At 40.9% G+C, this 15,802-nt stretch overlaps 1 protein-coding gene across 2 annotated transcripts in view; it reads right to left on the bottom strand.

The window, feature by feature from the left end:
* Window positions 1-13,221, bottom strand: part of pcdh17 (protocadherin 17) — a 67,445-nt gene extending 54,224 nt beyond the window's left edge. The window contains exons 1-2 of one of the 2 annotated variants that reach the window (XM_061670203.1): window positions 12,720-13,221; window positions 9,183-11,978 (exon numbers count right to left, since the gene is read on the bottom strand). In XM_061670203.1, coding sequence (XP_061526187.1) covers window positions 9,183-11,678 — 2,496 coding nt within the window. In that variant the 5' untranslated portion in view covers window positions 11,679-11,978; window positions 12,720-13,221. The remainder of the gene's footprint in view (window positions 1-9,182; window positions 11,979-12,719) is intronic. The other variant, XM_061670204.1, reaches the window with a different exon arrangement.
* Window positions 13,222-15,802: the final 2,581 nt, after the last annotated feature.

Raw genomic sequence — 15,802 nt, 5'->3', positions numbered from 1 at the left:
ACAAACAAGGCTTGTCGCTACTGATAAAGATAAGATTAGTAGATGAAAAAAAAATTGCTGCTTGATGCTTAATTGTTCAACTGCCCTTGTGAAAAAAAAGTAGTAACGGGCACAGCATGCAATCTTAGTGAAGATGCTACTAATCATTCTGCACTTCCTCATCAATACTTAGTGCACCTTTGCCGTTAATTTAATTCTTGAGTCAGCACTGACCTTGCTTTACCCTCATTTGCACCATTGCTAACTCAGCCCAAAAAACAAAGCTACTTTAGAAGGAACAAACTTATCAAGTTCTTCATGCATGAATGACTGCAACCGTGTATGAAATAATAATGAACATAAAAATAATATTTTAAAGTGCATTGTTTGGTATAAATTTAAAGACTGAACATACCATCAATCTATTCATTCATGACCTCTGAACTGTGAGGCAGATATGCTACCCGGTCGGCCACCATGCTGCATACTTAGCATACATTATACATAATTTAAAAACTTTAAGGGTCTGAGTCAAGTAAGTTCGACTTTCAATAATGAGTTTAAAGTAGTTGACATGAATTGAAATGAAACGCTACCATTTGCATCTGTTTGTGGCACTTTCACTCTGATTTCATTAGAGTGAAATGAAATCACTGTCCACCCTCCATCCCCTTTTCTAGACTGTGTATTATGTCTGAAATATATAAAAAATCATAATAATAAACAGGGTGGTAAAACTCACCATTAACAAAATACATAGCAGATGACAAGTTAACAGGAAAAAGGAAAATATTCCATTGGAATGTACTGTAGCGTAGCTATTCTGCAATAAAAGGATTTTCTCTTTCTCCGCAAAACCCAGAACCAAGGCCAGATCTACAAGCACACGAACATTTTACCAATACACGCAATGATTCACATACAATATGCACACGTACCGTTCACCTGGGTTCTTTTTCTTCCTACTCAATAAAGAGACGCGCATATTATGAACATCGCATGGACTTCACTATGCCCTGTTTATGTTCAAGGTGACCCATTCTCTATTTGTACTGGGTCAGTGGTGATGAGGTATCTCAGCTAATAGGAAATCCAGAAGACGTTTACACTTCTGTTCTCTCAAAGAAGGTTGAAGGGGGCAATGCTTTGCTGTGCAAGCGTTAGCTGGCCTGTTCTCCTCTGACTCTTTTAAGTGTGTCGGTGGTGCATTAAGAATCTGTCAAACCAGCTTTAGCATTAATCAGCAAGCCCATAGAAGAAACAATCAAGTACAATCTCTGTCTCTAAACCCCAGAAACCAAATGAAATTCACAAATAACACCATCAAAACCTTTTCCATTTAAAGACACACACACATGGGCTGCCTCGCTCGTGATCGTCTCCCACCCTGCACACCCACACTACCACTTATGCCTCTACACCTGGGAGTACATGGACTCAAGATGTCAGTGTGACACATTTCCAGCAATGTGTGAGGGAGCTGTTTTTGCTCACTAATCTGGACAGGAAAGGAAGGAGACCTGCAGTAAGGAAGAAAGAAAAGAAAGATACAGCACTACACAACTCCATTCATCATCTCAGCAGTGTTGAGAGCGTATAAATAGCAAGATATGCTCAGAGTTAACATTGAGCCAGTGCTTCTACTGTGGTACTTTATTCATTAAGACTGTGTGCAGAGATCAATATGGCAGACATACACACTGTACTGTTGACACGATAATCTCATCATTATGAATTTGGTTCGGGTCGTCAGTAATGAGCAATTGCAATGGGAGAGAAAAAGGATAAAGGTTGAAACAAGAGCTTGGAAATGAGAGATTGTTTCTTTATTTCCTTTTTTTCCTCCAAAGTTCAGAGCAAAACATAATAAAACGTGGCTTTTCATTACAAAATATAGGATAGTTATTAAGAAACAGAACATATAAGGAATTGATCGGAATGTTAAAAGCCCTGAAAAAGAATTATCCCGAAAACATAACCCCAGTTTGGGACAAATTGAGTGCATCAGGGTAATGCAATAGAAAACAATGAGGCATATCGCATTTTCATACTACATTAGCATTCACCATCATTGCTTCAACCCCGAAGAGCAGAAAAAGAAAAAAAAGTTGGTCAAATTCTGCCTGGCCACCATACTTAGTGGGCCTTTTGTTTTGGCAATACCATTGTGAGTGCCGACTCAGGTGCCTTTGTTGCCATAAACACAAAACCGTCACCGCAAAGTACAGTGGCTGTCATTCCCTTTCAGACACACACAGCATTTTAGACACGGAAGTCAAATTTCAAACTGGGCTCCACATGTAAGCAACAAACAGATTAATTGGTAGGGTTACTACCATACGCTGTGAAACACCCATAACACACAAACAAACGGGCAAAAATACTCTGGCAGTATTCAACTCTGGCGAATAAGATGGTTTTCCAATGGTTTTATATGAGCGAAAATATCTGTTTTACAACCGTTTGTTTTGATGTACAATTTGCTGAAATTAGAGCAAATGTGATGGTTTTCATGGTACAGTACATCCATTCAATCAATTAATCACATTACTGATGTAGCTGAAGAAGTGCTTAGCAATAAAAGACAAGGACAAGGATGGTGAGAGGGATAAATCATTTCCCTTCAACTAATGAGAGAGAAGGTGAGGACAGATCCACATAATTCCTTCTTCGAGCTGCATGGTGTTTCAGTAGCACATGTCTAGAGGGCAGAGTGTAGCTCTCTCACACTGGACCGATGCCAAAGCACTGTGGAGTGAGATCCACTTTGTTTGACTTTGAAAGTGTTTGATTTACAGATCGCAGGACCAGCTACTGCCTGTTCAAAGACTACTTTGTCTGCATATTTGGCCTTCTGTGTACTGGACACCTTATTGCACAATTATTGTATGTTTAGCCCATCTAAAATCATGCAGCTCAAACATCTCGTTGGAGAGGGATGTAAGAGTCTTCAAGGGGATGGCTGTCCTTCAGAAGTCCATTCCAATTAGACCAGGTGTCACCAACCTTTTTGTAACTAAGAGCTATTTCTTGGGTACTGATTAATGCGAAGTGAAACACACTTCTGAAATAACTAATTTGCTCAAATTAGCATTAATAATGTTATTATTAATAATTATTCATTCATTTATGTGAAGACACTGATCATGTTAATGATTTCTCACAATAATTAGGAAAATGATATACAACACTATTTCTATAAATCTCTGCCAGTGTTTACATTTGCAAATGATCACTTCTACAATACTTCTAGAAAATCATAACATCACATCACTGGTGAGTAATCTTTAGAAAAGCCCCGCGGGCTACTCATGAGGTCCTTGGGGGCGACCTGGTGCCTAAGGGCACCACGTTGGGGACCCCTGAATTAGACGAACCAGTAAGATTGGTCCTTCAAAGCACTGATAGTGATATCACCTGTGTGCTTCTATACTGTTGCATGTCAACACTCCTGGCAGCACAATTCAAGATTATTGCACAGTGAATGTTTTGTTCTCTTGATTTATGTGACCTTTGGTGGTGCTATTGACTTCTTGGCTGACTTGTTCGAGCAAAATGCCAGCTGTGCGAGGGTAAATGCCTAAGCTGTAGAGGGGACATGAAGATTTATCATTTGGTCACTTGTGGTATGAAATTGAAGAAATGGCAGGAGCTCAGGGGTGTTTGTATTAAATAAGAAAACAGTGAAATATCAGTAGGTACGAAGTACAAGGACACAACTAGTGTAAGTGTACACTCTATGCAGCAAAAAATGGAAAATAATAGGACCTAAAACCAATTCATGCTGTATTAGTATGTTGTTGTTAAATAAAAACGTAATCACACTGAAACCAAATATAAATGGTCAAATGTTATTGGCTTGAAGCTCTGGTGTCAATAAATTAGCTGCACAGCCCTGAAAATGCACTTCCCCTCCTCCACGGATACACTGCCAATGCAGTTATTATCATGGCAATGTCATCTCCAATAGGCTGCTTCCTTTTGAACTAAGCTAATTGATTTAATGCGTCCGGCCCATTTGCGTATCACAGAGGCCAACTTGTGTTCTCATATCCTGTCTGTTTCTCGACACTTGTAAAACACAAAGTGTCTTTGTTCTCAACCTGCCAGATCAGGAGGTCTTTCATTTTAAATTAAATTACAAAATGAACGCATGGTAAAACCAACCTCGCGACAGAGGAGAAACTCACATACACCCTAAAGATTCAGTGATCATTTTTCATTAAAATCGATAGCCTTTGGTTGTTGGAATTATTCAAAACACTTTTTAGTCAAAAAGGATTGCAATCAACAACAAACATATCCCTATCAATCGTGCGAAGTAACCAACATGTCATTATACTGTTTTTACCTTTAAGTGACAAAATGTATTACAGTAATATTATCCATCCATTTTCTGAGCCGCTTCTCCTCACTAGGGTCGCGGGGGTGCTGGAGCCTATCCCAGCTGTCATCGGGCAGGAGGCGGGGTACACCCTGAACTGGTTGCCAGCCAATCGCAGGGCACATAGGAACAAACAACCATTCGCACTCACAGTCATGCCTACGGGCAATTTAGAGTCTCCAATTCATGCATATTTTTGGGATGTGGGAGGAAACCGGAGACCACGGAGAAAACCCACGCAGGCACGGGGAGAACATGCAAACTCCACACAGGCGGGGCCAGGGATTGAACCCGGGTCCTCAGAACTGTGAGGCTGACGCTCTAACCAGTCGTCCACCGTGCCGCTACAGTAATATTAATCTAAACATATATCTCGTGACATGACAAGTTACAATACACAGTTTATCACCGTAACAATAAAAACAAAATTATCTTCTCACAATGTCAAACGATTTGGTATAAACAATGAGTCAGTTATGGTCAATATTATATTTACATGATATTAACCTTAATGTACTTATTTTGGAACTTGGATTGGCAGGAATCTTTGAGAAAAAAAACTCACTGTCACATCTGATTCCTTTATTCACCTTGATTCATTTTCTTTGAGGTTGAAATATGCATCTTCAAAAAAGGTTAAGAGGCAGATATAGACACTAAGTTGAAGAGAATATGTGTAAATATGACTCAGATCAATGTTTGTCGTGGGTGCACAAAACAGAGATGCGAGGTAATGTAAATATATCACGTGTCTTTTTCCCACAGCCGTACTTAGAGTAGCGCCCTAATCTGCATTGAAAACACGTTTGCCTGGTAGTGTGACAGAAAAACATCCAGTAATAATACAGAACAAACAAAACATGAACTGAAAAAAAAGTTGTTATTTTAACAATGAGATAATTAATCGCTTGTCCCCAAAGAAACATTCTACAACCTCACATCTATCATAAGGGTTTTCAGAATCTTGAGAAAAGCGAAATTAAGCAGTTTCATCACACTAGCCCCGTGGTTATGAACAAATAAACTGTGGAAGTACACAAGTGACTTTGAAACAGCTGCCAAGTCTGTTCTAAAAGTGTGCTTAGTTTTCCCAGGTAAAACACATCTCCCCCCCACCTTCTATTCTATCCCATCCCACCAGAGGCTCCAGAGGAGAACGGCTATCTTAAGATGAAGGGCGAAAGAAAAATTAAATAGTGTTTTTTCTTATCCATTGCCTCAGTGGTCTCTCAAGTGTGGGAGCAATTTCAATATAATATATGGCAGAGGATGTGATAAGACACAGACCCTGTTATGCACATCAGTGTGTTTGCGTGCTTGAGTGTGTGTGCGTTTCTCAGAGGAAGGGTGTTTCAAGGTTTGGACAAATGCAAGATTGTCACGCTCATAAAAGAGAAGAGGCTCTGGCTCGAAAGGACTAAATCCTATGCTTGGAATACACAATGAAATTACACCCACCCACCCACACACATAAATCTGCCTGAATTATGCAGACTGAGACCATTCCTGGAAGAATCCATTTTAAACATCTACTTTAGCAACATGCATACACATAACCATAACAGATAAAAAGAGGGCTAAACAATATCTAAAATTCACACAGCTCCAATCATTATATTCTCACATCTTAATGTCTTTTAAGGGGTTATAGCTACCACTCATTTGGGGAGAAAAGTTGTAATCATTATATGATGTTTATGATTCAAATTAGATCGAGTGTATTGTAAATATTGTTTGAAAATCATGGATTCACATGCTGATGATGGTATGACGATTATAAGTGCATTTATCCTTCGAGAAGACCCTTCCAAAATAGCAGGGGATAAGAACCCCTTTCATCTTTGAAAAACTTCAACTCACAGCAGAGCGCTGCCATCTAAAAGTAGCGTTTACTGCCTCAGTGTGGCAGCTGTCACAGTCTCCTACTTGGCCTCTGTACCACCTACACCCCATTACCATAGAATCACAGTCTGTCATCGGGGCAAATGCCTGTTAAATTAAAATTACAATTTATTCAAACAAGTGATGTGATCATTTATTGACAACTGAACAGCACCTCTAAAAGCTTGGAGGAAATAAGTGAAACTTCCCCAAAGAGTCAGCAAGTGTTGAAGGTTAACAATGTGAAATAAAACTCGAAACCTTTACTGGACAGAGGACAAACGCTGACTCTTTCAGTCACATGAATCCTTCTGAGCGAGCATTGAGGAACTTTACAACAGATTGGTTTTAACCTTCATCCTGCACTAAGTAATTCCCTTCAACGCCTTAAGCAGTATTAGGCATCTTTACTGTGCGTATCATTCATCTACTTATCCCAGGAATACCCCTTGCAAATAAAATGAAGCCTGGTGACTGGCCCAATCGTGACAATGATAAGGCCATCCAAGCCCTGCTGATGTGTTCATGTTATTCCTCTCTTCTATCAATAGACCTAGCAGTGCCTGTAAACCATGATATAGCTTTAAAACATCACGAGAGACCACGAGCATTGTTGTGAGTTCATTGCAGACTTGCAGGATGATAGTAGGCATGCAGGTGCATGTGAACGCAGCCCCACTATGTTGCCCTTGTGAAACCGAATGAGCAGGTGATATGCTCTTCCACTTCATAAATGTATTTTTCCTATTTATCCTCTCCTTCACTAGCTACTGTAGTGACAGATGGGCTGAGGGGCCTGAGGATCGATGAAGGAGGATTTCTTCTTTGTTTCCTGACATCTTTCTCCATTGCCACTTTGCTCTGACTCGGGTTACTTACTGTCCACATAAAGGGAGACCAGTGACAGGGTGGAGATGAAAATAATATCCTTCTGTACAGCTTCTGAAGAAACTTAATGCCTCTAGGCATCTCCCTCTACATTGCTTTCTCTTGAATAATACAATAGAGCACCCTACATGGCTCACACTTTCAGGGGACCCACTTAAAACAAGATACCAGGGAGTGCTTTGCTGCTGCTCCTACTAGTTTTTCCTATGACAGTCGGACGAGAAAAGAGAGCACACAATGAATGCGCAGAAGTCTAATGCAGTATAATTCATCATCACTAAATTATAAAAGAAACAGCCAGAAATGACATTGCCCCTCTGATGAGGAAGTCCTACTAACGCTCATTGTGCTGGCCTTTGCCCTTTGCAGCTGGCTCATAATAGAAGCATGGTTGAGAGTGAGAACAACAGACAGTGGCTTTCCTTCCTGGTGGGAACACGTCTCATTTCATCACAGTCATCGACCCGGAAATGTCCAGATCATATAGGGGATACAAACAACAACAGACACCTTAACTACAGTAAGAGACTAACAGTATTGGTGAATTGGACACGACAAAAAAAAAATAATAATAATAATAAGAAGAAGAACAACAAACATCAACTTGAGCTAACATAGAGCGAGTTAGAACCATTTAGTGTAGAAATACTGTAGAATATATCACAGGTTGTCCATTCCTATTCAATAAATGTGTTATAAAATGATAACTTCAACAACTACCAACATATAGCATGAAAATACGAGACAAGAAAAAGGTAAACATCAGAAGAAAGACTTGATCTGCTACAATTGACCATTGCGTGGCGTAGCAGGTCCTAATCCTCGTCTGACACGACAGACTTTTAATGAGCTTAAGGCCAAAGACACAGAAGTTAGCACATTAGAGACTTAAATACGCCTCTCAAAGATGCTTAAAGTAGCTGTAAAAATATGTTCAACCAGCTAATCTCTTGGTGGTTAAATCTAACTATTAATTCTAAATCTTATGGACATTGATGAATGGAAATTACAATACAAGGAAGATTTTGTCATTTGATCTTATTGTATGGGATGAAGGCATTCAGGATGACCTTTTAAGGACAATAATATATATGTCATGATATATTGAGTATACTGGTTTTCTCTGCGCATTCCTTTTCCCTACCATCCATCCATCCATTTTCTGAGCCGCTTCTCCTCACTAGGGTCGCGGGCGTGCTGGAGCCTATCCCAGCTGTCATTGGGCAGGAGGCGGGGTACACCCTGAACTGGTTGCCAGCCAATCGCAGGGCACATACAAACAGACAACCATTCGCACTCACATGCACACCTACGGACAATTTAGAGTCTCCAATTTATGCATGTTTTTGGGATGTGGGAGGAAACCGGAGTGCCCGGAGAAAACCCACGCAGGCACGGGGAGAACATGCAAACTCCACACAGTCGGGGCCAGGGATTGAACCCGGGTCCTCAGAACTGTGAGGCTGACGCTCTAACCAGTCGGCCACCGTGGCGCCTTTTCCCTACCATCGCCCCAAAACATGCTACTTAGGTTATCTGAAAACTCTAAATCGGCCTATTGGTGTGAACATGAGAGTGAATGATTGTCTCGCTTGAAGTCCGCTGGGTAGGCCTTAACTCCCTCGACCCTAATGAGGATAAACTGTATAGAAAATGGATGTATACCTTCGTAATAATTGAACGAGGATTATGTAAAATTTAAAATGTAAAGCTATTGTGTTATATTTTGTGAGAATGTAGATTTTAGTAATAAATTACTAATTGTAGAAGGAAAAAAAGATTGTAAAAGCTTGCCGTAACATATTTCAGATGCAAATAATTTTTGTGGATGTCACTAGATCTTCTGTGAGAGGGGGCGGGAATATTTAATCCCTCTAATGCGCTCTCCTCCCCTTCCTTTTTACCCTCAGTACTCTACTGTCTCGCTGCCTTTGGTTCTTTATCTTTCATTTTACAAAAAAATTCATGTTGACAAGACGTGGACGCTTTATGAAGGTAGTCATGTGGGAGTGGGCATAGCAGTGTAGGAGAGTAGGGCAATTCCCCTTACCTGTATGATGGACATGCGGTTAGTAGGTGTGTCTGTAATGCTGGTGACTGGGCCTGTGAAGCTGGTGTGGCATCCCACGTGGCCTTGGGGCACGCTGAGGTTATTGGAAGTGGGTTTAAGGTACATGACCTCTGATCTTGGTGAGCTGAGTGGCAGGCGTGTCTGGTAGTCAAAGTACATGGGAGAGGTGGCCAAGGAAGGACTGCTTACCACATTCATCACATTCATGGCATCCCGCTCCTCCACCTCGCTCTGCACCAGCATGATGTCATTCTTGTTAATCTTCTTTTTCTTGCCTTTCCCCAGCTGTGGATGGGAATATTCTGCAATTCGACAGTTATAGGTTCGTATCTCCTTGTTTTCCCTCTTGCACTTGACCGCTATGATGACCATGGCAGCCAGAAGCATGATTGATATTATACTGAGAGTTACAATGAGAGGCAGCGACATGTCCCAGTTCTGATTGTCATCGACATGCAGCAGTCCATCAGCAGGATGTCCATTGGAGGCTTTAATGATAAGCCTAGCAGCAGCAGTGAGGGTTGGCTTGCCGTGATCTGACACACGGATGATCAGCTCAACAGTGGGATTTACATTGTCCCAGAAAGGGTGGGCTGTTCGCACTTCGCCAGTCACTGGATCTATATCAAAAAGGTGCTCTTCATTCCCATCTGAGATCTCATAGGTGAGTCTCCCACTCTCACCATAGTCATTGTCCACTGCTCTCAATGTGGTGACAATGTAGCCAACACCAACATTGCGTGGTACATGGATTTCAGCAGTATCATTTTGTAAAAGGGGTAGAACAATGACAGGTATGTTATCATTGACATCCAGAACACTGATGCGCACCGTAGCGTTGCTCTCTAGGTGTGGCGAGCCAGCATCTCGGGCAAGAACCTTGAAATCAAAATATTTGATTTGCTCATAGTTGAATGACCTCACTGCATATATGGCTCCATTGGCAGCATTCACATTTACATAAGTATTGACATCACCTCCACTAACATTGGAGTTAATAATGCTGTAGTACACTGTGCCATTCTGGCCTAAATCTGGGTCATGAGCAACAACTGAACCCAAGAACTCCCCCGGAATATTGTTCTCTGGTATCTGGAGAAGGTAAACTGATTTGGTAAAGCAGGGGATATTGTCATTCTCATCCAGAATCTTTACAGAGAAGGATTTTGTGGAATTCAGAGGGGGAAGACCATTGTCTTTGGCCACGATGGTGACATTATACTCATCTTGTACCTCTCTGTCCAATGGCCTGTCTGTCACCACTGTGTAGAAGTTATCGTAGTTCTCTTCTAGTTTAAAAGGGACATTACCCAACACTCTGCATTGAAGCTGCCCATTCCTGCCAGAGTCCTTGTCTGTGACACGAACCAGTGCAATAACAGTGCCTGGAGGAGCTGATTCGCTGATGGCTCCCTGTCTTACGGACACAAAGCCAATAGAGGGCCAGTTATCATTCCTGTCTAGCACTTTAACAGTGACTTTACAATGGCCTGGGATCGGATTGGGTCCGAGGTCCTTTGCCTGGACGTCAATCTCAATAACTGGGCTCTCCTCATAGTCTATTTCACCCTGAATCTTTATGACCCCTGTTCTGGAATCTATTGAGAACAGCTCCCGGATTCTCTCTGGGGCATAGCCACTAAAAGAATAGACTACTTGTCCATTGTTGCCCTCATCAGGATCTGTGGCATTTAAATCGATCAGGACTTTACCAGGAGGTGAATTTTCAGGAATTTCAACAACATAGGAGGCCTGGTCAAATACAGGGCTGTTGTCATTTGAATCAATGACTTTAACATTTATCTGCATGGTACCTGACCTTGGATATTCCCCACCATCGGTGGCTGACAATATAAGAGTGTGGTGACTTCTTTCTTCCCGGTCCAGTGGTCTTTGAATAACCAATTCTGGGAACTTCGTTCCATCCCCGCGGGATTTTACCTCCAAAGAAAAGAGATTATAGTCATCACGTGTTATCTGATAGGTTTTCAGGCCATTTTCCCCTGCATCTGGATCATGTGCGCTGGTCAAAGGAAAGCGCGTCCCTGGAACTGCATTTTCAGATATGTCAATATCAATCTGATCTGAAGGGAAAACGGGTGAGTTGTCATTGATGTCTTGGATGTCTATTTTAATCATGCAGATCTCCTTGTCATTGGCAAACACTTCCATGGAGAGCTGGCACTTTGGGTTTCTCTTACACAATGTTTCTCTGTCAATGCGTTGCTTTGTATAAAGTAGTCCACTCTGGGGGTCAACATCGATGAGATGGGGTGCTGAATTCTCCAACACCCTGAAGTTGGCTTTCTTTCCCTGCCCTCCCTGCCCATTCAGTTCCAGTCCAAGTCTGGCATCTTTGGCAATGTTTCCAATTACTGTTCCCGGACCTTGTTCCTCTGGGACAGAGTAATTCAAGTTTTTCAATGTCAGGGCTTGAGCCCATAAGAGGAGGAAAAAGAAAATAGAAAGATACATCCCCACTCTGTAGTAGTGGCAAAAAGCTCTGTACTCTCTGTGCTGCCTTTAACCTGTTGATATTTTATTAGATTCGGATAATATTACTTGAGATCAAATGCAGAGTCCTGTTCATCATGTGAGGTCTTGACATTTGCCTTAGTGGATTGTGTTTGATCTGTTGCGCTCCTCTTCTGCCTCTCCCAGCAATTTGTGGTGCTGAACGGCTAATTCTTATTCCGCGGCGCACTCAGAGTCATTTGAGCAATCATGATCCACTCTCCAAATTGAATACTCATTGTGAACAAAAAATGATACCACCTAGAAGAAAGAACAAAATATATACATTATGGGTATGTCAGTTAGTCAGTGGAATGTAGACAGAAAACATTGGAAATTCTATCTGGAAGAAATAAGATCCACCATTGAGCCAAAATTGAAACAGGGCTCACATGTAATTCAGCTCCACATTTAAGGGGGGAGCTTCCAATTAGTTAACCTTGGGAAGACGCTGCACTGTTCTGATCCACTAATAAATATTAATTCCCCTTGAATGTCATTCACTACTTAAATTACGATAAATGTAACGTTTAGAAAGCATCTTAAAGTCAGTCGCTAAACCTTTAAACCCTACCTGGCCATTCAATGATGCTGAGAAAAAAAGAAAAAAAAAGGATGAAAGATAACTAATGATCTTGTGACTATGCGGGCATACAACAGGAGATGGCCTATTATGACGGCTATTTGAATAAGTGAGTATAAAATGAGCCTCTTACACGCATTAACAAATCCGCATAATCTGGATATTTAAAATGAGCCTCATAAAAAGTCAAAAAAAAGAAAAAAACGAGCTCCCAGCCATCAGCAGAACCGTGTAATTCTCTCCTACAGTGCTCTGTCTTTCTCTGCCAGACTCAACCGCAAAAGCTGTTGCATCTTCATGCTCCTTCAGAATTGATCATAAACCCAGAGAACACAGTCACGTACAGACACGCACACAGGCGCACAGATTTAAAGAGAGAGAGAGAGAGAGAGAGAGAGAGAGAAAAAAGGTGAACTTACCTATGATTTCTCATAATAATCCAGAAATATTGTAAAAATACAAATATCCAAAGTCAGTTCCCAAATGGGTTTGGGTGAGTTTGACACCCTTAAATGACAAGTAAAATGTGCATCCCTTTTCTTTGCAGGCTACAATACACCGCAGTGTAAATAAATAAATGAAGCGGCTTCAGGAAAGTCTGACTGTAATGTCAATGAGCTGAAGTCCTCTTTGCTGTGTGATTAAGATGCAGAGGCTCGCCTTCTGCTAACTGTGAGTCACCCGTGTTCGAAAAAGGATGGACATCCAGATGCGCGGCAAGGTAGGATCCAAAGTGGACGTCAGAAGAATCAGCAGCGGCGGGGTGGTGTCCTTGCCCGGCGTCCTCATCCAAAGTGCCGAAGGGCGGAGAGGCTACAGTTCGTTTGCATTCTGCATCAACTCAATGTGCCGTTACAAGAGAACCGGTGAGTTCTCGGCTGTGTTGCAAAGTGTGTTGTGGACGTTTGGACGGGTCTTGAGTACGAACACACACTGAAGTAGGCGCACGAACACGCTGGATTAAAACATTGTCTGCGCTCACCAGGGAGCCAATCGCTTTGAGGGGGTGGGGAAAGAAGGAGGGATTCAAATTTAAGCACGAGCCTGGACTACAAACGATGGGCGGCTCGTTGGCCACCCGCACTTCATGTTATTTTTCAAAAAAGAAAAAGACGCACGCACTTCACTGGTCACCCCGCTTCATTGTTGTTACGATCCAGGAAACCAGCAGATGTGTGTGCCACGAAAAGAAAATGTCCGTTAAGTCGTTAGACATTTCAATGGCGCTCTATTAATACATTTGTAAAGAAACCCTTTTATCTAAAAAAAAATGAAAAAAGAAGAAGAAAAAAACATCTTAATGGATTAGCTGTGGAACAAAGCCGGAATGTAGATTGACGTTTTTTTTTGTCTTGTTTCCCCCCCTCTAGTAGTCGTGTGTTAAACGATGTGTTTCGTTTACAATTAATGTAAACGTCACAAAATAAATGAAATTATCGACGGAAATTTTATGCGAGAAGCAATGAGCGTATTGCTAATTCTAAAGTGACCATGGGTGGGTGAGTTTACCTTCGTGAAATATAATTTCTTTCACCAGCTCTTGATGGCAATGAAAGGCACTGAATCTTTTGAGCTGTTCATTTTACCGTTATGCCAGCTTTCATCCATCCATCAATCCTCTGGAAGTGAACATCCAACAGTCACAAGAAATAAAAAAGGGAGAAGGAGAGCTGACAGCAGTACTAGCAGGACTGCTCTTACTAACATTTCCTGTAGTAATGGAAAGTATGCATAGGTATATGTGGTATACAGCACATGGATGATGAAGAACAGTGACACAAACCAGTAATTTTGGCCCAAACTGCACCAGAAATTACCTTGGACTTTTATAATCAGTCCTATTTGTGAGTAAATTGGTGGGAAAATCATTTATTCCTGTATGCATGTCAACATTTGCACAACCAACATTGTCCCAGACAATCGCACTACTCGTCACTTTAAACCGCATACACTCCTTGAAGTCTCGGCGCCCTTTGCACAATGGTCATTGCACCGGACTATTGCAATATTAGTCATTCGAACTGCTCTAAGTGCTAGAGGACTCTGCATCTTTTTGCACAATTGTCAAAAAAATAAAAAATAATGTACCGGCATTACCAGATAACTAGCAGCCCTTTACTGCTCAGTGACTGTTTTTTTTTTTTTTTGTCACTGTCTTTCTGTCTCCAAAGAGTTCTGTAAATTGAGTGTCTGTTGTCGTACTAGAGCGGCTCCAACTACCGGAGACAAATTCCTTGTGTGTTTTTGGACATACTTGGCAAATAACGATGATTCTGATTGATTCTGATTCTGATTCTGATGCAGATTCGAAATCAATTAATACATTTCACGAACTGATTATTAAATAGAGCCTTACTGACGGGGTAAAAAAAATGCACAATACAGCGCCTGCCAAACAGTGAACCTTTAGATGTACGAGTGAGCGATAGCTGTGTGATAGGAAAAGTGCTATCAAGAAATGAATGGATGAAAGACTACGATGCCTACCGCAAATAATAATCATTCAAAGCTTAATTACAAAAACATTGTATTAGTTGGGATTCTATTACTTCACATTGTCAGTAAAGTCTGCCGCGGCTCAACATATTACAATTTTGGACAGAAGTTAGGAATTTCAGACTGAATTCACCCCAAGAATGCAGCTAAATAACTATATTTTATTCATCAATAGCTAATAATATGCCAAACACCTTTTTTGAGGGGGGTAATGATAATAATACTAATCACATTTTAGGATTGGAAATATAATTTCACTTAAAGAGCTTGTGCCTGTGTATTAACCTCTACAAAAAGTGATGGAGTAAACCAACAAACGTAGGCATACAAACTAACTTAAACCACTATTTTATTGTAAAAATAAGTGACACTATGAGAAAACAGAAGCCTATGCAAAATCCACTCTACGTACTGTGCATCGCCTGAAGCCTAAAGGCAGGTTTGTTATGAATCATCTTCCAAAGTTGTTATGGCAAATAAATGGCAACAAAAAACTGTCAGCCATGACTTAGTCTTAGCCTCTTAAACAGACAAGTGTGCATGACTGGAAAATGAGATTTTAATTGGCCTTTAGATCAGTTTTGAACCCAATTAATTCTGCCTAGCAACAAGTGACCACCTCAATGTGTGCCATCTTTATTTACTGTACTGTACTGTATCTGCTTGAGATTTTAGGACACATTACAAATATGCTGCATTATCCGTACAATTTAGCACATGCATTTTGCAAATGAAGGGTACATAAAAAAAATACAAAAATACATCAACTATATGATTTGGGCTAACAATAGTTCGACGTACTGTATGAGATGAGTCTACCCTGCAAAGGTGCAATATGGATATTATTTAATTACTGTATTTTCTTCAGCAAAAAAACTATGCTTGCATTTTGTTGCAGTTGGAAAATACGAAATATTAAAAGAAGGGTTAATAAACCATTATTTTTTTGGCTTTAACCATATCACATTGGATGATTTTCTATTATTCTGTAGTAAACATTTACTAC

This window comes from Phycodurus eques, chromosome 2 (assembly GCF_024500275.1).
Source record: "Phycodurus eques isolate BA_2022a chromosome 2, UOR_Pequ_1.1, whole genome shotgun sequence".
Taxonomy (NCBI): domain Eukaryota; kingdom Metazoa; phylum Chordata; class Actinopteri; order Syngnathiformes; family Syngnathidae; genus Phycodurus; species Phycodurus eques.
The sequence above is the reverse complement of the archived record's forward strand: the minus strand, read 5'-3'. Positions and strand labels throughout refer to the sequence as shown.